The 24,030-nt window shown below is 49.1% G+C and overlaps 1 protein-coding gene and 1 non-coding gene across 3 annotated transcripts in view; both read right to left on the bottom strand.

Annotated features, from left to right (window-relative positions):
- Positions 1-3,155: 3,155 nt before the first annotated feature.
- Positions 3,156-3,346, bottom strand: LOC129686585 (U2 spliceosomal RNA). The gene has a single exon (XR_008721641.1). It is a non-coding gene; the product is annotated as a U2 spliceosomal RNA (small nuclear RNA).
- A 15,073-nt stretch (positions 3,347-18,419) lies between these two features.
- Positions 18,420-24,030, bottom strand: part of Rdm1 (RAD52 motif containing 1) — a 6,043-nt gene continuing 432 nt past the window's right edge. The window contains exons 2-7 of one of the 2 annotated variants that reach the window (XM_055619721.1): positions 23,712-23,891; positions 23,168-23,290; positions 22,777-22,936; positions 20,788-20,886; positions 19,987-20,072; positions 18,420-18,739 (exon numbers count right to left, since the gene is read on the bottom strand). In XM_055619721.1, coding sequence (XP_055475696.1) covers positions 18,629-18,739; positions 19,987-20,072; positions 20,788-20,886; positions 22,777-22,936; positions 23,168-23,290; positions 23,712-23,891 — 759 coding nt within the window. In that variant the 3' untranslated portion in view covers positions 18,420-18,628. Of the gene's footprint in view, positions 18,740-19,592; positions 20,073-20,787; positions 20,887-22,776; positions 22,937-23,167; positions 23,291-23,711; positions 23,892-24,030 lie in introns of those variants that run through there. The other variant, XM_055619720.1, reaches the window with a different exon arrangement.

The raw sequence follows: 24,030 nt of genomic DNA, 5'->3' as shown, positions 1-24,030 counted from the left end.
CACCGACTCTGCCGTCCTCTCGCGCCCACCGCGTCCACGCCGGGGAAAGCCTGAGAGAATCCAACCTGCGACGACGAGAAAATGCATTTGCTTTTCGTTCCCAGAGTTCCGCGGGGCCGGGCCGCGTCCTCATTTGCATGCCCCGCCCAGAGCAAAGCAACGACTGGAGCGGGAAGAGGACTAGGAACTGAACCACCGACCCACAGCAGCTCTGACAGGTTCATGCTTCAGAGGCAGGAGGGAGGTCCTCCCTTTTCATTTTCCCTCCCTTTTTTCCCCCTCCACTTTTCTATTTGTGACTAGGAGCCTTCTTTACAGAGATGCGAGATCAACAATTAGTTGGGGAGGGTTCAAGTGGACACCGTAGGGTCCTCCCACCCCCAGATCAAGGGACGCATGGACCCCTGCTATGTATTTTTCTTTGTTGTTTTGAGACTGTCTCATACTGTAGCCCAGGCGAGACTGCAACCTTCCTGTCTCGGCCTCCTCAGTGCTAGGACCAGAAGTGAGAACCACTACACAGCTTTGCGCCCGTCTCCGGTGTCAAATCCTAGGAGGAGCCTGAAAAAGCAGGAAGCGCCAGTTCAGGACGGCGCCGCCAGGTATCAGCATAGAAGGGCTTGAAGGCAGAAGGGGTTAAAAGCTGGACCTGAAACCAGAGTGTAAACTGGTGATGTGAACTAACATCTCTTTCACCCCCTGAAAAGGCACTGATAACGAAAGAAAGTATTCCATCACGCCTACGCAGGGACTTTATCAGGTTACTTACGGATGAAAGGAAATGGGTTACTCATGGGAGAGTGGACCAGCACACCCTGCCTTGTGTGCAGACTCGTGAAAGCTGGGCTGGGGTTGTTCAGCGATTCACCAGCCTGGCCATGAATAGGTTTTAACAAGAGTCTTATTCAGACACTGGTACCAGTGCTTCCTCCTGTGAGACTGGCCAGCTGGAGGCGTGGCAGGCACTGCGCTTCTCCCTGATTCCCTCTGCCTCCCTGAAAACCGTCAGATTTACATTCCTGAACTAGGTCTGTTCCCTTTGGCCCCTTTTCTCCTGAGGCTGACTACCAAGGTCCAGCTGCCAAAGTACTGAATTCCAGCAATCCAAAGCACCCTTTCGTTCACCTAATTAACATACCCAGGGCAGTCAATTACAGAGGAAAAAAAACTTAAATACCTCACCCCTACTCAGGATTTCCCTTTTTACCTTCATAAGCCCACATTTGCTCCTGGGTAGAATCTGTCTCCTCTTTATCCAGAGGCAGTCCTTTGTTCTCCTTTGTTCCCTTCCCCTTCTTCCTTGTCCTCTTCTCTTGTGTTTGTCTCTTATTTCCTGCCCTTTGTCCCTCTGGGGCAAATACATTTTGGGGTGGGGGTCCTGAGTTTATACTGATCCCTTTTACCCTGGACTACAGAATAGCCTGGAGTTAGGGGCTTATGTAGGCAAAGAACAGCTAAACTCTGTTGGCTGCAAACCAAAGGCTGCATTTGGTCTTGTAAAGTCTTGATTATTTCCACCAAAACAAGCTTTTGTTTACAAAACCAGACACAGTGGTAACCCTTATGAGTACTCTTACGAGGGACTCTTGTCTTTCATAAACAGTTTTGTTAGAGTTATACAAGACCAGGCAATGACAAAAACAACCAACAGCCATTAATATTTGGGCTTCCAATTTTGATTTATAGTTCTCTTAAGCACAGTAATTTTTAAACTTTAAAACAAAGTTAGTGGTAGCACATGCCTTTAATTCCAATACTCCAGAGGCAGAGGCAGGCAGAACTCTGAGTTCAAGGCTGGTCTTCATAGCAGAGTTCCAGGACACCCAAGGAAACACAAAGAAAACCAAAACCAGAAAGAAGGAAAAAAGAAAAAAGCAAACAGCTAAACAAACAAAAAACAAAGTTAGCTACCAACATTAACTGCTGCCCATCACATATCTTCTGGGCTACTGGAGGGAGAGTATTCTCTGACCAAAACTGTCACTGCTTATTTAAGGGGGGTGGGGTTAGAGTGGGGTGTGTAGGTTTCAGAAACTTCCAGAGACTTGCAAGTTAATAGGCGTCCATTCCAGAAGACATCTCTTCACTAAAGGGCTAGTGAGCAAGAAATTAAGCCTGGAAGGATGCAACAGCCTAGGGGGCTAGTTGGACAAGACCACAATGGAAACTCCGACTAGCCTGAGGGGAGAAAACAGATCCCAAGAAAATGACTATCAGGTCTCAAAGACTCTCAGGACAGAAGACTGAGGTGAAGGCTGGCGCTGGCTTCCAGTCCCTCTAAGCATTGCCAGCCCTGTCCTAACCTCTGGAGGCCCTGTGGTTTGCTTCCTATATAACAGCCATTTTGGCTATTGCCCTCTTGGTTCTCAAACCTCTCCACTCCCTGATCTCTCTTGGTCCTCTCGGCTCCCCATCTCTTCCTCTCTAACTAGACCCTCACACGGCCCTATTCTGTTTGGACGCTTCCAGATGCCGCTTCCTCATATCTACAATAAAACCTTTCCCTCACCCACACGCAGAAGTCAGGTCCTCCTTTTCTTCCATGACCAAGCTTGGATCTTAGTGGTGACAATTAAGGGGGCAGAAGTGGCCAGATTCAGGGGGTATTTGGAAAAAGGGCCTCTGGCATTTGCAGCAAGTTTGCTCTTAACTGACTCATCTCTCCAGACTCCAGGTTTCATTTAAAAGTTATTTTATCCACTCAACTAGCAGACGGGAAAAATACCTATGACTACAGCGAAACACTACTAGATTCTATGAACTACACTGGGTACCTGGAATCAGAAAATGAAGAACATGCGAAAGAAACAGAGTAAGTAACTACCATTTCGTTTTCATACTCCATTTAATCATAGGAAGAAGGTCCCAGGCCCGAGGGGAGCTGGCGACTTGCCAATAGCTGAACAGCTTCTGTTTTGTAAGGGAACAGTTGCCTGAGTCTAGGCATTTCAGGGACAAGTCTTTCCATCTCGCTGACAAGGTCAAACTAAGCTCGTATTCTCAGGCCCAGGAACCTACTCCTGAGCCTCTTGATTGATAGAGACTCCCTTGCTCAACCGTCTGTCTCAAAACATGACTGGACAGACAGCGACAAGGAAAAAGTAGTAACTACAATACCCACAACCACCTTCCTTTCAACCAGCAAGACTCCCCCGAGGGGGTGCACCGTTCCCGGAAGTACTGCAATACCAGGTCGATGCGTGGAGTGGACGGAGCAAGCTCCTATTCCAACTCCCAGCTCCAAAAATCCATTTAATATATTGTCCTCGGATAGAGGACGTATCAGATATTAAACTGATAAGAACAGATACTACACTTGATCTTAGCCAAAAGGCCGAGAAGCGATAACTCATGTCCCCCGCCCGCCCGCGCCAGGGACAGACGCACCCACCTTCACATCACGGTCACACTCGCTCACGCGTCCACGCGCGCGCGCCCGACACCGACTCTGCCGTCCTCTCGCGCCCACCGCGTCCACGCCGGGGAAAGCCTGAGAGAATCCAACCCGCGACGACGAGAAAATGTATTTGCTTTTCGTTCCCAGAGTTCCGCGGAGCCGGGCCGCGTCCTCATTTGCATGCCCCGCCCAGCTCGCCTTCCGTTTCCGAGCTGCAGAGCGCTAAGGGACCCACAGACGCCGTGGTGCCCGGTTCCTCGCGATCTTTCGGACAGAAAATTGACAGCACCCGCCCCAAGAGGTTACCCACCTCTCCACCCACGCTCGCCCTCCTTTAGTCCGTTCGGCACCGCGTCTTGTCCTGAGCTGAGATCCACGACTGAGGGAGGGGAGCCGGTGCCCCCCCTGAGAGGCCCCGGGGGAGGCAAGTTCTGATCCGCCCAAGGGATAGACGGAGCCTTAAAGATGGGGCCCTTGGGATTTCAGCTCCTTTGCTAGAACTGTTACCGCTCTGGGATTTTTGTCGTGTGTCCTCAGCCCCCACCCCCGCACCTCACCCTCCCAACACACACCCCGTGTTCCTTCCTTTCCTTGTTCGACTTTTCACATGGAGAGGCAGAGGTAGGCAGTTCTCTTTGAGATCCAGGCCAGAGTTCCTGAACCCCGGAGGCTACGTGGACAAACCCGGTTTCAGAGGCAGGCGGGACCTGTAATGAGTTGGGAGCCAGAACAGTCTATGCACACAGCCCAGGGCTATATAGTGAGGCTGTGTCAAAAGAGAAAAACCTCAAGCCAGCCTTGACAGGAGAAGCACGCCTTTAGAGTCGAGCCCTCCGGAGGCAGAGCCAGGTGGAACTCTTGAGTTCGAGGCCAGCCTGGTCTACAAAGCAAGTTGAAGACAGCCAGGGCACACAGAGAAACCCTGTCCTGGAAAAAAAAAAAAAAAAAGAAAAAGAAAAAGAAAGGAAATAATAACTAAGTTTGAGCGAGGTGGCACACAACCGTAAATTGCAAGCACTCAACTCCACAGGCCTGCCAGTGTTCTGCAGTGAAATGCTATTGCTATCTTAAAGATAAAGGAGTATCTGATTAGAACAGGTTTTGGGTTATTAGATGCAAGAGTGCCCGCCCATTTTCCACTGTGAAGGGAATTAACCAACCCCACCAGCTTTCCTTTGACCTTCATACTTAATATACCACCTTCACATACCACACATATGCACACACAGTAGTAACAAAAATTAAAAAAAAAAAAAAAAAAAAAAAGAGCTAGGCAGATCAAGCCCTCAGGAGGCAGAGAGGCTGGGGGAGCTCTGAAATGCAGGCCAGCCTGATCTGCATAGAGTTCTTGGCTATCCAGGGATACTCACTGAGACTCAGAGATAAACCCCAGCACATGCTGGCAAAGAAACTAGACAAAAGGCGGCTCTTACACTATGCTGGTGGAAACACAAGCCAGCCCAGACACTAAGGAAATCAGGACTGAGGTTTATTCAAGCTAACAATAGTTCTTCCAGGGAAGAATGAGGTAGAATGTACATTCAACATGCAATAAATACATGCATGCACAAAAGCTTAAATATGATTAGGGCAGTGGTTTTCAACCTTCCTAATACTGGGTGACCTTTTAATACAGTTCCTGTTGGGGTGACCCCCTACAATAAAATCACTTTTGTCGCTACTCTGTAATTTTGCTACTGTTATGAATCATAATGTCAATGTTATGCAAGATGGTCTAGGTGAGCCCTGTGAAAGGGTGATTTGACCCCCCAGGGGTCAAACGACACACAGGTTGAGAACCACTATACTAGGGACTACTAGTTTTGTTGTGTAACCAAACTTTTCCTGGGGTGATGAAATACACGGGTCCTCTCAAACCCACCTAGGGAACCCACAAAAGACCAAAGTCCAACTTGGGGAACAGGGAGTCTTACTTACGGAAATAGGGGTCAGGGGTTACTTACAGGAGCAGAACTGATTCAAAAGACAGCTGCATCACCAAGGCCCACCCCGGCATGGGCAAAAGCTCACAGAGCTGGTGCCCTGGAGCACATTGCACAGCCTGCAGGTAGCACAAGAGGTTGGAGAGCGAACTTTCCTCATTTGGTCTGAACCTCTCCGAGGCAGCACTTTCTGACTCAGAGTCAAGATGTTTCTCTCCTCAGCCTCTTCTTTCCTGTTCAGTTGCCTCCTCTGAGAGGCTCGGCTTTTTACTGTTTACCAGGGAGGATCCTAGTGAAGCTAGTCAGTTTCAGAGACTTCCTGAAGTTTTTTTTTGTTTTGTTGTTGTTTTTGTTTTTGAGGTGTTTACCTTCCTGCCTAAGGAACTTCCTGCAAGATGCAACAACAGTGGTATACTTGTGTAAACTCAGTACTTGGGAAATGGAGGCAGAAAAAAAATTATAAATTTGGGGGCCAGTCTGGGCAACACAAAGAGTTTTCAGGGCTGAGGATTTCAAGTCTACAGAAGGAAACTGTCTTTTAAAAAACAAAGGAGGGGAGGACTAGAATATTCAGATGAGTCTTTTACGGGCCTGGGCTGGTTCAGAGATTCACCAGTCTGACGCCCACATATTTTAAGAAAGAAGCAGCTTTTCTGCAGATACTGGTACCAGGGCTACACCAGGACTCTGGATTCCCAAATGCAGCACCAAGCCACAACAGGCAGGGGTTTACAAAGGCAAAGAACAAAGTTACATACATTCTGTTTTGTAAACAGATGTTTCCCAGGGATCTAGGTGGGCTTTTGGTTGTTTGGTTGGTTTTGGTTTTTTGGTTTTTTGAGACAAGGTTTTTCTGTGTAGCCTGGGTGTTCTGGACTCACTTTATAGACAAGGCTGGCCTCTATCGCTCAACTGTGATCCACTGCCTCTGCCTCCCAGAGTACCTTCGCCACCACACCCAGCAAGTTGTTTTTTAAGACAGTTTCTGTGTATCCCTGGCTAGAACTAGCTCTGTAGACCAGGCTAGCCTCAAACGCAGAGATCCCCTACCTCTGCCTCTTGAGTGCTGGGACTAAAGGCATCTGCCACCACTGCCTGGCACGAAAACAATCCGTGTTAACAGTCCTTAACATCTGGAAATTCAATTTTGCTTTACGGTTCTCTTTAAGCACAGTAATGATAAACTTTTTTTTTAATCTTTTTTATTTTTTATCAATTACAGTTTATTCACTTTGTATCCCCCTAAAAGTCCCTCTCTCCTCCCCTCCCAGCCCCACCCTCCTTCTCCCTTCTTCTCGCTTGCCCCTCCCAAGTCCACTGATAGGGGAGGTCCTCCTCTCCTTCCTTCTGATCTTAGTCTATCAGATCCCTTCAGGAATGGCTGCATTGTCATCTTCTGTGGCCTGGTAGGGCTAGTCTCCCCTCAGGGGGAGGTGATCAAAGAACAGGCCTATCAGATTATGTCAGAGGCCGTCCCTCTTCCCATTACTATGGAACCCACGTGGATACTACGCTGTCATGGACTACATCTGTGCAGGGGTTCTAGGTTATCTCCATGCATGTTCCTTGGCTGGAATATGAGTCCCTGGGGAGACCCCTGTGTTCAAATTTTCTGGTTCTGTTGCTCTCCTTGTGGGGTCATGATAAACTTTTTTTAGCCAGGCACAGTGGTGCATACCTTTAGTCCCAGCACCCAAGGAGGCAGAGGCAGGCAGATTGCTGTGAGTTTGAGGTCAGCCTGGTCTACCAATTGAGTCCAGGATAAAAACAAAACAAAAAAACAAACAGAAAAAAAAAAATCTTGGTGTTTTGCCTGTGTGTGAGAGAGAAAGATCCCCTTAAACTGGAGTTACAGTGAGTTAAGTGCTGGGAATTTAACCCAGTTCCTCTTAACCACTGAGCCATCACTCCAGCCCTCATTTTAAGCCTTTAAAGTTAGCCTGAGAGCATTTAGCTATGATGTGAAAAATCCTAGACTGGATCTGTAGGACCTGCAGTCCCGCTGCAGGAACTCTGGACCACTCCCCTCCCAAGGAGACTCACAGACCTCGGTTCAATGCAAAAGCAAGAGGCATTAGTTTATTCCAATCGTGATGGGGTCGCCCTTTCAAGGCAGGAGACCACCCCAAGCATACAAAGCACAGAGTTTTTATACCTAAAAATCAGACCACATATGTTTCTTTACATTGACTAGTCAGCAGAAAGATAACATGAAAAACAGTTTTGCAGCTGGCAGCTTGTGGCTTCTTCCAAGAGCAGTCCTCCCGGCCCCAGGTTTCTTATCTCAAAATAAGCTCATTCTGTCCTCTAAGGAGGGCCATCTGGTCTGGCCTCTATTCAAGGTTTAGTAGCCCTAGCTGTTTTTTCTTTCTAAGCTGGACCTCATTCAAGGTTCAGTTGTTTTTCTTTCTAGTCTGGGATGGTCTCATTTCTCATTTCCCCCCTTTTCCTTTGACATAATTTTAACCCTAAAATTACAGGCTAGATTCAGCCTGCACATCTAATTTCTGATACTGCTGTTGAAGCATAAGGACCTGAATGGTACTCATCCGTTCTCTCATGAAGTTAAGTAGCTTGTTAAAAATGTAGGGACCAATAGTTACAATCAGGAGAAGAATTAGCAAGGGGCCGAGCAAGGTGGAGATTAGAGTGGTCATCCATGGAGAGGAATTAAACCATCCTTCAAACCATCCTAAGCTCTGGGCTCGTTCTCGCTTTCTCTTTTCTAAGCCCTCTTTGACCTTATCCAGGGTCTCAGTGACAACTCCAGTATGGTCAACATAGAAACAACATTCTTCCTTTAGGGCAGCGCATAAACCTCCTTGTTGCAGAAACAATAAATCTAAGCCCCTTCTATTCTGTAACACCACCTCTGATAATGACTGTAAGGAATCTTTGAGCTCTCTAATTGTGCTTTCTAATCTTTCTATGTCCTCATCAACAGCTGCCCTAAGCTCATTTAACCCGCTATGCCGGAGGGCTATGGCTGACCCTCTAGCTGCTGTCCCTGCTGCTCCTAGCCCGATCCCAAGCATTATAGCTAGGGAAATTCCCAAATCTCTTTTTGTTCGCATCAGTGGTTCCCCCAGAGAGTCCCAGTATTGAAAGGGCTCTTCAAACGGGTGATAGGTAACTCGGGGGATTACCTGGACCAGGACACAGTAGTCAGACAAATTAACTAGCACCTGAGTACTGACACAAGTAGTAATTCCTGTCGCACAGGCCCACCATCCATTGGTTGGTGGTATGAGGTACCCGGACAGGCCTGTAACATTATAGGTTTGGTTGCATAAAAACTGATGACTGGGGGGGATTTTGCCCACACAGAGTCCTTGCCCTGAAACGGCAGACAGGGAAAGTCTAGCCTCCCTTTGTGTCCAACGGCAGGCTGTCGCCTCTTGGGTATTATTTATCTCATCTGTAAAGGCAATTCCTTCATAATATGGGGGAGCAATCCCAAAACATAACCAACAAGACTCAGTAGCTTCCGGATTGGTGTTATTTAGGGCCTGGAAGGCTCCCCGTGCTAGGGAAGTAATGTATCGTCCAGGAGGCTTTGGGGAAGAATCTTCACCTATTTTTGAGTTAGGAGTCAGAGAGCGGGTTACTGGACGTGGGGCCGTAGTCTGGGGGTCCAGTTTTACTGGGGGAACTAGATGAGGACCAGCTTTATTTGGCCCTACTTCAGCAGATGGGGTTGTTATTTTTAGTTTGATGGTGAAGAATAGCCCATCATCATATCTTTCCTTATATATTTGTAGGCCCCAAGTGAACCCCGTCAACCAGTTGGTTGAAATCCGTTTTCCTGAATCCGTGAACCGGATTAGCAGGAGGTGGCACCAGGTGGTACATATTGGCTGATTAGTCCACCTATTGTTTGGTCCCCGATCTGGGGGCTCGGCATGACTGTAATTAGCTCTAACAATGATGTAATCCCACCTGGAAGCAGGCTTCCAGTAAGTATCGCCAGTGGTCTCACAACCCCAACTTTTGCAGTAGAAGTCATTTCTTCCTCCACATTTGTTTACTAATTTAGGGTGCTGATGGGGTCCTGGACATACATAAAAGGTTAGGACTCGCAGCATACTGCGGTGGTTGGTGGTCCCGCAGCCCCCCCAGGGATCTAAGCCCCTTCTCTCACTGAAAGACCCACGTCTAGAGTCCCCAGGAACCACGTTGAGGTCTAGTTGGCTTTGCAAATCCCAGTTTGCAGGCGCTCCTAAAGCCATTTTACAGAGGTCAGGGTACAAGTCCAGCCACCATGTGAAGGGTGGAGCTACCTTTGATACAGACCAAATTATAATATGTCTCTGATTAGTTACTTCCCAAGTCAGAAGTTTGGGCTGGTGGGGACTGGAGCCCCAGCAAGTATTTAACAGAGTCAGAAGCACCAGCAGTTTGTGGATATCACTCACGGCCAGCATTTTTAACAAGCTTAAGTTTTAAGGGATTGTCACTGGGCTGGATTCTCCAGTCAGAAGTGGAGTCCTCTGGAGCGGGTTTGACGTACGATGCGTGGATCCAAGCAGCGATGCCTTCTACCTTCACAGCCATTGGGGTGGTGAGCAGGACACAGTAAGGACCTTTCCACCCGGGTTCCAAATTCTGACTACGGTGTCACCGTACATAAACCAAGTCTCCAACTTGGAGCTGATGGGGCACCTCTAAGGATCCTGGCGCATAGGCACTGCCAACCTTGCTCCAGATCTCTTTCTGAATAAGCTGCAGTCCCTTTAACCTGGACAACAAGTCAGAGTTACCACTGGTTATGTCAAGAGGGTCTCCAAGGAGAGCTAAGGGAGCGGGAACTCCATACAACAGTTCAAAAGGTGTAAGGTTCAGCAAAGAAGGAGTATTCCTGACCCTAAAGAGAGCCAGAGGGAGGAGCACTACCCAGTCACCACCAGTCTCCATGGTCAATTTGGTGAGAGTCTCTTTTAGGGTTCTATTCATTCTTTCTACCTGTCATGAACTTTGGGGTCTATAAGCACAATGTAATTTCCAATTAATCCCCCCAAATCTGGCCACCTCCTCACTTACCTGAGCAACGAAGGCCAGCCCATTGTCTGACCCGATTACCTTTGGAACACCAAACCGGGGGAAAATGTCTTCTAAAATCTTCTTGGCTACAACCAGAGCAGTCTCTTTCTAGGTAGGAAAAGCTTCCATCCATCCTGAGAAGGTATCTACAAAGACTAGAAGATATTTATTTCCATACCTGGCCGGCTTGATCTCGGTAAAGTCCACTTCCCAATGCACTCCAGGTCTGGTTCCCCTTAGCCGTTTTCCCGAGCTTTGGAAATTCTTCCCTACGTTTACCTTTTGGCAGGGGGCGCACGCCTGAGCCACTTTTTCGGTTAGAGCAGTGAGGGTTAGTATTCGGTAAGGAGATTAGCGAACAATTTCAGTCAATTTCCTTGTCCCTAAATGACTCCACTGATGCATTTGCGCTATTAGTCTCTTAGCATCTTTCTGTGGCAAAATGATCTTATCTTTGGAGTCAACCCATGCTCCCACATTAGCATCGAATGTCCCTTGTTTCTTCTGTATTTGCTCCAGGTCATCCTCTGAGTATTTTAGTCGTTCCTTCTCTGACAACTCAGCAGCTAATATTATTGGAGCAGGACTTCCTCCAGCAGCTGCTTTAGCCTCCCGATCAGCCATGTTATTCCCCTTTGCCACCTTGGAATTTCCCTTCTGATGTCCCTGGCAGTGAATTATGCTTACCTTGGTGGGCAGTAGTAGGGCATTGAGCAAGGCCAAGATTTCATTTTTGTTTTTAATTTCTTTACCGGCTGACGTCAACGGGCCTCTCTGCTGTAGCAAAGACGTACCTGCTGTCAGTGTAGATGTTTATCTTTTTGTCTTTCCCCAAAGTTAATGCTTGAGTTAAGGCAGTTGGTTCTGCCCGTTGAGTGGAGGTGCCTTCTGGCAGCGTTTGGGCCCATATTACCCCGTGTCCACCCACCACCCCTGCTCCCGATTTTCTTTTTCCATTTTCCAGAAAGCTACTCCCGTCTGTGTAATACGTCACCTCTGCATCCGGCAGAGGCTGGTCTTTGAAGTCCTTTCGCCAGCCCTGTTCTTCCGCCAACACCTGCAACCAATCATGCTCCGGGAGCTGAATCTCTGGATCCGGTAACAGGGTGGCGGGATTTAGCCCCGTCGCCAGGGCAAAAGTAATCCTGTCCTTATGTAAAAGCAGAGTTTGGGAATGAGTCATGCGGGCATTTGTGAGCCAGCGGTCAGGTGGCTGTCTGACAACACTCTCAAGGGCATGAGGGGCATAGACGGTAAGATCCTGTCCCAAGGTCAGCTTGTCAGCATCCTTTACCAATGCGGCGACTGCTGCTATGATCCGGAGGCAGGCCAGCCATCCTGCCGCTACTGGATCAAGCTTTTTAGATAGATAAGCTACCGGTCTCTTCCAGGGTCCAATCTTTTGAGTTAACACCCCTTTAGCCATCCCCCGGTTCTCGGCCACATAGAGATGAAAAGGTTTAGTGACATCAGGAAGTCCCAAGGCTGGAGCTGACATTAAAGCCTGTTTAATATTATCAAAGGCAGCTTGTTCATCTTTTCCCCAGGAAAAGAGTCATTGCCCTTTGTAAGGGCATACAGAGGAGCTGCTATTTCAGCGAACCCGGGAATCCATAACCGGCAAGACCCCGCTGTGCCAAGAAATTCCCTCAATTGTTTAGTAGTTCGTGGAGGGGGAATATGAAACACAGTCTCCTTTCTAGCCTCTGATAACCATCTTTTTCCTTCTTTTAGTATATATCCCAGGTAACTGACCTGTTTCTGACATATCTGGGCCTTTTTCGCCGATGCTCTATAGCCGAGTTCACCCAATTCTTGTAACAGTCGGCCGGTGGCTTCGAGACAGGTTTTCCGACAATCTGCAGCTAGTAAGATGTCATCCACATACTGGAGGAGAGTTATCTGGGTATTTGTGGCCCGGAAATGCGCCAGGTCTCGGTGCAGGGCTTCATCAAATATGGTAGGAGAATTTTTAAACCCTTGGGGAAGTCGAGTCCATGTTAGTTGGCCCGAGACCCCGGAGTCGGGATCTTTCCATTCAAAAGCGAAAATGTCTTGGCTGGCAGGGCTAAGTTGAAGACAGAAGAATGCATCTTTAAGGTCTAGAACAGTATACCAGACTCTGTCAGGGGGAGGGGAGCTCAGCAGGTCATACGGGTTGGGGACTGTTGGATGTAAGTCCATGACCTGTTTATTAACCTCCCTCAGGTCCTGCACAGGCCGATAATCGTTGCTCCCAGGCTTCCGGACCGGCAGTAATGGAGTATTCCAAGCAGACTGACATCTTTTTAGAACCCCCAGGTCAAGGAGTCGCTGTACATGAGGGCGAATCCCATCATGGGCTTCCTTAGACATTGGGTACTGCCGCACTGCAACTGGGGCTGCCTGAGGTTTTAGCTCTATCTGGACTGGCGGTTGCTTTCTTGCTTTCCCCAAGCCAGCTGTTTCAGCCCAGGCCTCAGGGTACTTTTTCACGCACCAGCCAATGTCTTTTTCCCCCTCTTTTAAATTTTCACATAGCTGGTATTCATCTTCCAAGTGGATGGTGAGCACATGAATGGGATCCCCTCTGTTGTCTGTAACCTGTGGGCCTTCTTGTTTAAAATAGATGTGGGCTCCTATTTTGGTCAGGATATCTCATCCCAGCAATGGGTATGGGCATTCAGGCACGACTAAGAACGAGTGGGATACCCGGCCCACTCCGAGGTCCACTGTTCTTCGGGTAGTCCATGAGTATTGCTTACATCCAGTGGCCCCTTGAACCCATGATTTTTTCTCTTTCTTAGCCCCTGAGTCTTGCAACAGAACTGAATGCTGAGCTCCAGGATCCACTAGAAAATGGACTGGCTTCCCCTCCACCTTGAGGGCTACCCTGGGCTCGGGGAGGGGAACCGAACCCCGTCCTCCCTAATCGCTGTCATCGTTCAAGGTCAGGACCCAGGTCCCCGTGGCTCAAGAAATCAGCTGCTTCTTCTTCCTTTTGGGGCAATCTCTCATCCAGTGTCCCTTTTCCTTACAGTAGGCACACTGGTCCTTAGATAAAGGGCCCTTATGGTTGCCAGGAACTCTCTCTCTTTCAGTACGACTTTCCTGAACTACGGTGGCCAGAATCTTAGTCAATTTTTTATCCTGTCTCTTGTCTCTTTCTCTCATCTCCTGTTCTTTCTGCTTCCTTTCCTCTTTTTCTTCTTCTGTCTCTCAACTATAGAAGACTTTCTCTGCCACTTTCACCAGATCCTTCAATGACTTATCCTGCAGACCTTCTAATTTCTGAAGTTTCCTACGAATATCCCTAGCTGACTGATCTATGAAAGATACAGCTACTGTTGCCTTGTGCTCAGTCAAACAAACAAGAAGGTTCAGACAGGTGCCTATACAGAAACAGAACAAAACAGAAATCTGACAAATAAAATAATAGACTGACCTGTTTCAGCCTGACCTCTGAGCCCGCTCTGGTGACAGTCGGGGAAGGGATGTGTCGGTTTCCTGGGTGACGAACCACATATAAGACCTGCAGTCCCACTGCAGGAACTCCGGACCACTCCCCTCCCAAGGAGACTCACAGACCTCGGTTCAATGCAAAAGCAAGAGGCATCAGTTTATTCCGATCTCGATGGGGTCGCTCCTCCAAGGCAGGAGACCACCCCAAGCATACAAAGCACAGAGTTTTTATACCTAAAAATCAGACCACATATGTTTCTTTACATTGACTAGTCAGCAGAAAGATAACATGAAAAACAGTTTTGCAGCTGGCAGCTTGTGGCTTCTTCCAAGAGCAGTCCTCCCGGCCCCAGGTTTCTTATCTCAAAATAAGCTCATTCTGTCCTCTAAGGAGGGCCATCTGGTCTGGCCTCTACTCAAGGTTTAGTAGCCCTAGCTGTTTTTCTTTCTAAGCTGGACCTCATTCAAGGTCCAGTTGTTTTGCTTTCTAGTCTGGGATGGTCGCATTTCTCAGATCTTGTGACTGAGAATTCCCGAAAAGGAGCTGCGTCTGGCTGGAGGAGTCTGCCGGTAGAGACTGACGGACAGACAGGAACGTGTTTTCAGAACTGCGGAGAGACTGGCACTTTGCAGATTTGCCGGCTAATTACTTCACCGTGGGCTTGTTTCAGCCATTCCCTGCCTCATTCCGTGTCTGAGCTAATTAACACGGTGCATGACAATAAATCAAAACCTCTTAGAAGCTACTGACTTAGCAGAACAAGCGCTTCCACAAACCCAAGAGCTAAGATTGTAAACAGACAGCGTCTTGGGCCCATAAAATAGCCCCTCCCATCTCCGTGTATCTGCCTCTCTTGTACACACATCAGTGTATTTTTAATTGCCTTGATTTAGGCTGGGTGGTGTTGGCACACAGCTTTAATCCCACACTTGGCAGGCAGAGGCAGCAGGTGGATCTCTGTGAGTTTGAGGGTAGCCTGGTCTCCAGAGCTAGTTCCAGGACAAGCCAGGGCTACACAGAGAAACCTTATCTCCAAAAGGCCAGGAAAAATTTCCCCCCCCCCCCACATTTTTTAAGATTTATTTATTTATTATTTAAACAGCATTTTACTTGCATGTGTGCCTGCAGGCCAGCAGAGGGCGCCAGATCTCACTATATAGATGGCTGTGAGCCACACCATGTGGTTGCTGGGAATTGAACTCAGGACCTTTGGAAGAACAGACAGCGCTCTTAACCTCTGAGCCATCTCTCCAGCTCCCCCTTTTTTTTAGTGACTTTCTTTGTTCTGTAAAACTATAAAAATGTCGTGAAACTGCTTCCACATTGGAACATGGAATTTGGGGTAAGCTAAATTTGTTCCTGGGCCACAGTCACTCAAAATAGCTTGGGGGGGGGAAAAATAGGTCTTATTTACTTTAAGACGAGAGCTATGCTTCTTACATCAGCAGTTTCTAGCGGATAGTGGACCGGGGCAGTAAGGGGTCTCACGGGGCGCAGGGACACCTGGAGGATGAGCCAGAGAGCGGTGGTGCAAACCTGTAAAGAGAGGCAGAAGGGTCCCTTCCAGGTCATCCTGGGTTTCATCATGAGTTTGAAGCCAGGCTTTCTAGCATATGCCTTTCTTCATTTACCCTTTCCTAATAAACCTTTTTGTTTCTGTTTCTAAAAAAAAAGGAAAGAAAGAGAGAATTTGAGTCCAGCCTAGGCTGTTATGGCTCAGGGGTAGTTCAGAGATTCACCAGTCTGACCTTTGTTCAGCTGATGGTGCCAGTTTTCTTAAATGTAGCACCCACCACCTCAGCAGTGAGGGGTTTACAGAGGCAAAGAACACAAAGTTACATTCCCTCTGCCTACAATGGGAAGGTCATCTTGAGCAAAACAAGATTTTGGTTACAGAATCAGAAACGGCAGTTGACCCTATGACCTATTATCTTGCACTTACAACAGTTTCGTTAAACTTGTACAAGACCAGGCAATTTCAAAAGTCAAGCTTTAGCAGCCCTTAACATTTCTGCTTTACGCTTCTCTTAAGCACAGCAATTTTAAACTTTCAAACATTAACCTTAGTCCTCAGGAGGCTTCAAGAGAACATGTTTCCAAAAACACTTGTGTGTTTGGTTTTTTTGGGGAGAGGCTAGGCGGGGCTGAAAAGATGGCTCAGCAGTTACTAACACTTCCTGACCTGTCAGATGACCTGAGTGGGGTTCCCAGCGCTCAGGTCAGCTGGCTCACAACTACCTCTAAGTCCAACTCAGGAGGTCTGACGCCATCTTCTAGCTTCCTGGACACACACACACATAGAACACATTTTCGTAAAGCAGCAACTGTTATAAGGGTTTTTTTGTTGTTTATTTTGTTCTGTTTGCTGCATGCATGCACGGTGCTTTACAGAAGTGAGTCTCCCTGTGGGTGCTGAGACTTGAATCCATGTCCTTTTTAAGAACAGGTACTCTTAGCCACTGAGCCAACTCTCCAGCCAGTAAGCAGCACCTTGAATCCATTCTGTGGGGCTCCACCCTAGCCCACATCGTTGCTAAGCTAGCTCCTCCAAGTTCCAGCTGCTTCTATTGGACTCTCCAGCTACCCAAAGGAGAGCAAGTGTTCGAAACGGCTGGTTCTCTCAACCTGATCTTCACCAACAGTCTGGAGCTTTGGAGTGGAGAACGGTAGGGCAGAGCCCCATTCTGATCACCCTCTATCACTGGGAACCACCTCTGGGAGCCTCGGGAGCTGGGTCAGCTAGTAGGGCACATTCTGGGGTGATCGGATTCGGGGTATAGCTCCCCAGAGGAACTGGTATCCTGGATTAAAAGCAAATTGTCGTGAACTCCTTAGGGCAAAAACCTAAGAGGGAGTAATGGACCCAGGGTACCCAGTGGACCCACCCAAAAGCTGGGTGGTCAAAGGAAAGAAGCAACTCTCACTGAAAGACACAACAGCCAGGTGCTGTGTAGGCTGCAGGCCATGGGAGCGATTCCATTGATATCGGAAGAGAAGTACAAACACCAGAGGTCAGTAGTCCCCAGGCGTGGAGAGAACCTGGAAACAATCCTGGGCCCACTCTGGGAACTACCTGGGCCAGTTGTTACTTAACAAAGATCAGATCCTTGGAACCCACAAGAGAAGGATCTGTGTAAGTACCTTTATTCTCCTGTTTTAATTGTTGTCTTGGAGACTTACTGCCTCCATCTGCTAACCTAGGCCTAGTCCTGGAAGCTTCTTGCCTCCCGACAATCTAACCTAGGCCTAGAATGTTTTCAGCCTCTGAAACGTACTTCCTAGTAAGCTCACAGTTTGTTGTTCTGAGCTCATAGCTGGCTGGTTCAAGTCCGTTGTTCTGGCTCAAACTCTTCTCCCAGCCGACTTACTCCATCTGGCTTCTCTCTCAGCTCCTGAATTGCTCCACTTGACCTCAAAGAAACTCCAGCAATCTGTTCTAATCTTCTGGCTCATTCTCTGGCTCGTTTGGTCTTCACCTGAGACTAGCTTTTTCTCTCTGTAACCTATAAAATTATCTCCTCTTCTGTGTTTTACAGAGCTGCCCCTTAAGTAGCTTCCTTTTACTCTCTCTTCTAGTTGAGCATGTCCTCTTCTGGATAATCTTCTCTGATTTATTAAGTATATATACAGTGTTCTGTCTGCACGTATGCCTGCACACCAGAAGGCACCACAGATCTCATTGTAGATGGTTTTGAGTCATCACATGGTTGCTGGGAATTTACCTCAGGACCTTTGTAAGAGCCAGTGCTCTCCACCTCTGAGCCATCTCTCCAGACATCACTTTCCAACACGGGAGCTTCCTTCTACAAACTAACTTTACCTTCACTGTTTGGGATTAAAGGCGTGTACCCCAACATCTGAACCTAAGCCCTTCTGTTGGGCCTGATAAGGCCTGCTGCATCTACCTGAGCCTGGCTTGAGTTTGGAGACCTGTCTTTAGCTTCTGATTTAAGAGGCGCCACTTCTGGGCAAAAGGGATTCAGCATATCTACCTTAAAATCAACCCTGCCTAGTAACTGTTACGTGGAGTTTTGTTGCTGGCCCGCTTCTCCTTGCACTGCCTAACCTTGCCCTCTGTCATCTTACCTCACTTCCTTAATCCTGCCCCTGACCCAAACCTATAAAAAGGACTGCTTTATTCAATAAACCGAGTTCCTGCTTCAGCAGATCTCCCACCTCGGTGGTGTTTTATTCCCTGGGGCATCCGGGGAGGTTCGGGCCATCGACCCTCATCTTCCCGCTCAGCCATGGAGGGCGTCCAGCTGGACTGGCCACCCTCCTCTCAGCTCCACCTGCCAGATACCGACCGGGTACACTTTCTTTACCTGAAACTTGCTCTAAAATTTGCTCTATATCAGGCAGGCCTTGAACTCAGAGATCTGCTTGCCTTTGTCTCCTGGATTAAAGACATGTTGTATTCCAGCCAGATCTCACTGACCTAAAAGGTCTTTGGGTGTGATCTCTTGCCAGAGCAGCCATGTTCTGAATTAACATTGCTCTACATGGCTCTATATGGACCTTCAAGACACAGCCCCACTAGCAGAATGTGAACCTCACTGAAGTCGGGGACCCAAACCACACACTGTTCACGACAGGACGCCTTTGTTAGGACGCCTTTATTGTGCTGGGACAGCTCCACTCTGCATGGGGAGCCTTTTCCCACAGTGACAGGGCGCAAGCCTCCTTTAGACCTCTCCCAGGACGCCCTCCAGGGCCTGACACTTGGGTGTTCAGGGATGCCAGCAGCCCATAGATTGAAAACTTGGAACTTTCCATCAAAATCGGAGGGTGGGGCCTCAGACACCATCAGAACTGCTGGTGTGACTCCCCGAGATTCAGTTCTTCCTCTTCCAAGCTGAAATCTGAGAGACATTCTTCCTCCCTTTGGCTGGGCTGATTCCAAGGAAAGCAGCTGACCTGCAGGACGAAAAGAGGCCCATCAGGGTGGTGGGGAACACACCGTGGTCACTCAGTGTTGCTGTCCTCCGACCTTTCACCACCAGGCATCATGGTTCCTGACCCACTGCTGGTTGTGCTGAGCCTAGCACAAAACCTGTGATCATGCCTAAGCTTGTGCAGGATGGATTTGGGGTAGATAACTCAGCCAAAAGGTCTGTATCAAAGTAGAGAGCCTTTCCACCTTTTCACCTTTCCACCAGCTTGGGGAACCATCCGCAGCCCATCCTGACTCACAGGAGCAAGAGACCCTCACACACCAACACAGGGAAGCCACCCAGCTGACTTCCTTCAGAGCTGATTTTATAATCTGTATTATGGTTTGCAAGAAGAGCCTTCATCTTGGGGCTGGAGCGATGGCTCGGCAGTTAAGACATGCACTGCTCTTGCAAAGGACCTGAGTTCAGCTCCCAGGACCCACCTGTAACTCTAGCTCCAATGGATCTGACGCTTCTGGCTTCCTAGGACATGCATTCATGTGCATAAGAGCACATACCAGTGTCCTGATATGGCTGGACACGTAGTGGTGGTTCTTAAAATGGAATTTATTCTAACGTCTCTTCAACTACCAGTGAATACTGCTGCAATCAGATTTCAGAATCCAGTACTGACTTGCTTCCTATCATATTCAGAGAGCTGGACTTGTAGATAGATAGATAGATAGATAGATAGATAGATAGATAGATAGATAGATAATTTTATGTTCATTGGTGTTTTGTCTGCATGTATGTCTGTGTGAGGGTGTCAGAAGCTCTGGAACGAGCTACAGACAGGTGTGAGCTGCCATGTTGGCACTGGATGGGGGCTGAGAGATGGAGAGATTATCGAGATAGTGCAGGTGGAAATATTTGCCCAGCCCAAGGTAAATAAGGCAATTAAAAAATCTAACAGGTGTCTGTGTCTTATTGTGATAGTGGGTTAAATAATACCACTGTGATAATTATAGGGCTAATAATAATAATTATTTAGCCCAATACCATTTTTATTTACAACAAGGCCAAAAGGGAAAACGGACTTCACAAAAAAACCGCTGACATCCAGAAGCTTACCATGGTGTGCGCGCACATGCCCACACACACTCATACACATACACACACACACACACACACACACACAGGGGCTGTACAGCGCAGTCTTCCAGATCTCGCTGGCTTCCTCAGTCTCGGCTGCTCCAGCTTTGGAAACATCGGGCTTCGGTCACCACCCACCTGGACTAAATTCTGCAGTTCCTCCTCCCTTCCGGGATCTATGGACTCTTCACTGGGCCTGCAGTCCACTGCGATCTTGCCACTTTCTGAGAGAAAGAGGATAAATTCAGGGCTGCTCCCGTGTCCAGCAGTCACACCCGGTGAGCGCTTACACTTTCTAAACGCTAAAGGAGAGTGTGTCTAGAAATGTCACACCCCATGCTGCATTTGTTAACAGAACCAACCATCTGCCTAGAGAATGAATGACCAGGGGCAGGCATGGTGGTGCACCCAGGACACACAGGCAGGAGGATCTCTGAGTTCGAGTCCAGCCTGGTCTATATAGTGACAGCCAGGGCTACACAGGAAGACCCAACCAAAATAAAAAAAAAAAGGAGATCAGTTTAGTTCAAACGACTTTGGTATCTTAGAGGCGCTCAGGCCACTGGCCCCAGCATGACCAATGCTTTAAAATAAACTTTCTGCTCACTGAGATTCAAGCACTCATGATAATCAAGAAAAGGCTCACAGACAAGCCGTGCTGGCACACGCCTTTAATCCCAGCACTTGGGAGGCAGAGGCAGGTGGATCTCTGTGAGTTGGAGGCCAGCCTGGTCTATACAAATTGAGTCCAGGGCAAGCCTGTGCTACACAGTGAAATCACGTCTAAAACAAAACAAAACCAAAAAGGCTCACAAGCCAGACAGAGATAGGTGGATCTCTATAGGCTCCAGGCCAGCCTGGTCTACAAGCAGGGATACACAGAGAAACCCTATCTCAAAAAACTAAAAAAAGAAAAACTTAATAAATCAACAGGCTCACCTAGAACCACGATAGACAGCTTCTGGAAGGCGTCTGACAGGGCCCCCTGGATGGCAAGCTTCTGAGCTGTCTTCCTCTTCATAAGAAATGATGACTGCCCTGGGTCCAACCAAAGAGATGGCTTTCAAATACCTGACTGGGGGGCTGAGGAGAGGCTCAGTTGCTTGCTGTGGAAGCACTTGGACTCAGTGCCTACGTGACAGCTGGGTCACATGCTGTCATGTCTGCAATCCCAGCAGTGAGTTCAGTGAGTTGGGCCGGGAGATATAAAAATGAAAAACAAACAAACAAACAAACCAACAAACAATGAACACTTTTTTCTTTTTCTAAGTCTGCCCTAGCTCCGAAAAATGACACGGACACTTGTACTTATTTACAATAGCTTTAGGCACTAACCTAACCCGATAATACCGGCCAGGAATACTGGCAGAGACAGTGGCGCTGTTATCTTCTAGCTGGCCAAAAAGAAAGACAAACTCCAGGTTCAGGGCGAGCCCCTGCCTCAAATGAATAAAGAGGAGAATAGAGGAGCACGCACAGTACCCCCTTCTTGCTTCTGGGTTGGAACCCACAGGCTCACGTGCTGTGTGCACACACATACATGCATATGCTACACACAGACAGACCACACACACAAAATAAAGTAAGTAAAAACAGGCCCTGCGCCTCGGCCTGGGCAGCAAGTAGAACTGGCCCTAACGGCATGGGCAAGGATGACGGCGTGAGATCAGGAGAGCTGGCTCTGCCCCTAGCTAGCTGCAGCACTGGCTGGGCCAGCTGGGCCAGGACAGGAGACCTTGGCCCAGTGGTCTGGGTGTGGGAAGACTGGCCGGCTGACCAGCTCAGGTATTTCTCAGGCCCAGATTCAGGGCTTTAAGTTAGCTTACCCCAACGTCTACCCCATCTACGAACAGCTGGAGTATGTGGGGGCCTCTCCTTCCTGCAGATCCAAAGTGAGTTTTTTTTCCCTCTGTTGGGGTGGGGGAGGGTGTGAGGGTGGAGGGCAGGTATGAAGGGAAGGAGGTGGATTTCGGTACATGATGTGAAACTCACAAGGATCCAATGGGAAAAAAATTGTTTTAAATAAGTAAATACTTATAAAACACATTTATGATTAATTTTCAGGTCAGTATTCAAGCAACTAGAGGAACGCATGGCACCAACAGCTGGCTGAATGGCCCCGCTGGAGTACATCATGATAGGGCCCGTCACTGTAGAGGCCCAGTGTCTTCCGAAGTTCCTGATGTAATAACCATGGGGTTCAAGTCAGGAACAGGCACATTTCAAACTGACAGGCAGGAGCTATCCTCGTGCCTGCTCAGCTCCAGGAGGGAATCACCCTGAGTGAGGTCGGGTGATGGAACCCAAAATGGATGTCATCTGTGCAGCTGCCTCAGGAGCCCACTCCACCCTCCCCCACCAGCACCCTTTGCCTCTGACTTGGACCCCTCATGCTGAGGGCCATGGGGACTAGAAAAAAAAAAAAACACCTCTAAATCAACCCACGAACCTTTTCCCATTGGCCTATTTCTCGGTTGGAGCCATGCTGTTAGCAGGCAAAAGGCAATGTTTAGATGATAAATGACATGTCTGTATCTATCTGTATGTCTGTCCCTCTGTGTACACAACAGAATTCAGGTCTTTGCCCAGAACAGTATGTACTGTTACTCACTGAGCCATTTCTTCTGTCCTACAGCAGGATTTTGCTGAGATAACGTCTTTAACCACACGCTAGAGACACCTGACTTCTGCCTCCCCTAAGCTTCTGGGCAGGAGGACAGTTCTGTTGTAAATACAAAGGGTTTGTCAGGCACGTGCTTAAAGTGAAAATCTCTATTCTAAGGCACAAAAATTCTGCCTGAGACTTCAGTAGTCTAGCAAGGGAAGGACCTGGCTGGTAACTGACAACGAGTAGAGAGGAGGAAGAAAAGACAGACAGACGCTCTTGACGCGCCCGTTCCTGCCGTCCTCCCTGCGCTGAGCACGGACCTTCCTCCAGCTGGTGCAGAGGCTCCTCCGAGATGCCGACTCCCCGGCTCCTGCACCCGTAGGACGGCAGCACCACCTCCGCGGCGCAAAAGAACTGGAGGCTCCGCTTCTGCGAGGGCCCCGAGAGGGCCTCACGGTCAGGCCCGGGCAGCTCCTGCAGCTGGGAGGGGTCGGATTCAAGTCCTGGGATTTCCTCCTCTCTGAGACCCAGACCTAAGGCTTTTTACCGCATTAGGCGAGCTCTCCACCCTTCAGCCCGGTCCCCAGCTCGCCTAAGATTTCCTAACTCTCAAGGCTGGACCAGTTGGGACACATCCACTTATCCTATGGCCCCTGACATGTCCTCCCCGAAGTCTAGGATTAAAATGTGTAAAAAAGGCACGAGGTTTACCTTGATGATCCTCTTTGACCACCCATTGAAGCCAAAGTAGTAATTTGCCAGCTCCTGGCACCGTGAGCTGTTGAGAGCAAAGGTCTGATGTCGCAGCGCCGTACGCCTGGTGCCGAGGCGAACCTGCAGTCCAGAGAGGAGGCAGAACGGTTGGCAGAGGGCTCCAACGCTCGGAGGGGGAAGCCGCAGTGACGGGGCCCGCTGCGGCCTCGAGTTCTCGGATTCAGTGACGGTTCAGCGGGGGAGACACAGGCAGCAGCCGGCAGCGAGCAGGCAGCCCGACCAGAAACTGAAAGGACGCCTTCAGAAGGACGGGCCGGGGGGGAACCCAGAAACGTCCTGAGGCTCTGAGGAAGCTGGGCCGGGTTTGCTGTCCGCAGCTAGCAATCGGCCGAACGCGCCACGTTTTAGATGCAAACAAAACAGAAGACGCTCGTCGAGATTTTCTTAGATTGAAAGGCAACGCAGGACGGCGCGGGCCCGGGCCCACGCGAGCGCCAGCCGGGCTGGGAGCCTCACCCCAGGACCCTGCGTCCGCACCCACCTTCACGGGCGATGCCTGGAAAAGAGGCTTTCCGTCGCACGCCTGCTGGGCTCTCCGTGCGTCCCGCGACGAGTAGAACTTCAGGACCGCGTAGAAACCGGGGCCGGCCACCGCGGCGTTCGGGAAGACCCGCACCGAATACAGAAGGCCGAACTGGGAGAACACTGTCAACAGGGAACGCTGTGGGAGGCCCAGCACGTGAGCGCCGGCTCCCCCAGTTCGCGTCCTCCTCCACTCCCGACGGCCCGGGTCCTCCGAGATCCGCGTCCCCTCCCCCCCCCCCCCCCCCCCCCCTCCCCCCCCCCCCCCCCCCCCCCCC

This window comes from Psammomys obesus, unplaced genomic scaffold (genome assembly GCF_907164565.1).
Source record: "Psammomys obesus unplaced genomic scaffold, mPsaObe1.curated_primary_1811, whole genome shotgun sequence".
Lineage (NCBI taxonomy): Eukaryota > Metazoa > Chordata > Mammalia > Rodentia > Muridae > Psammomys > Psammomys obesus.
The sequence above is the reverse complement of the archived record's forward strand: the minus strand, read 5'-3'. Positions and strand labels throughout refer to the sequence as shown.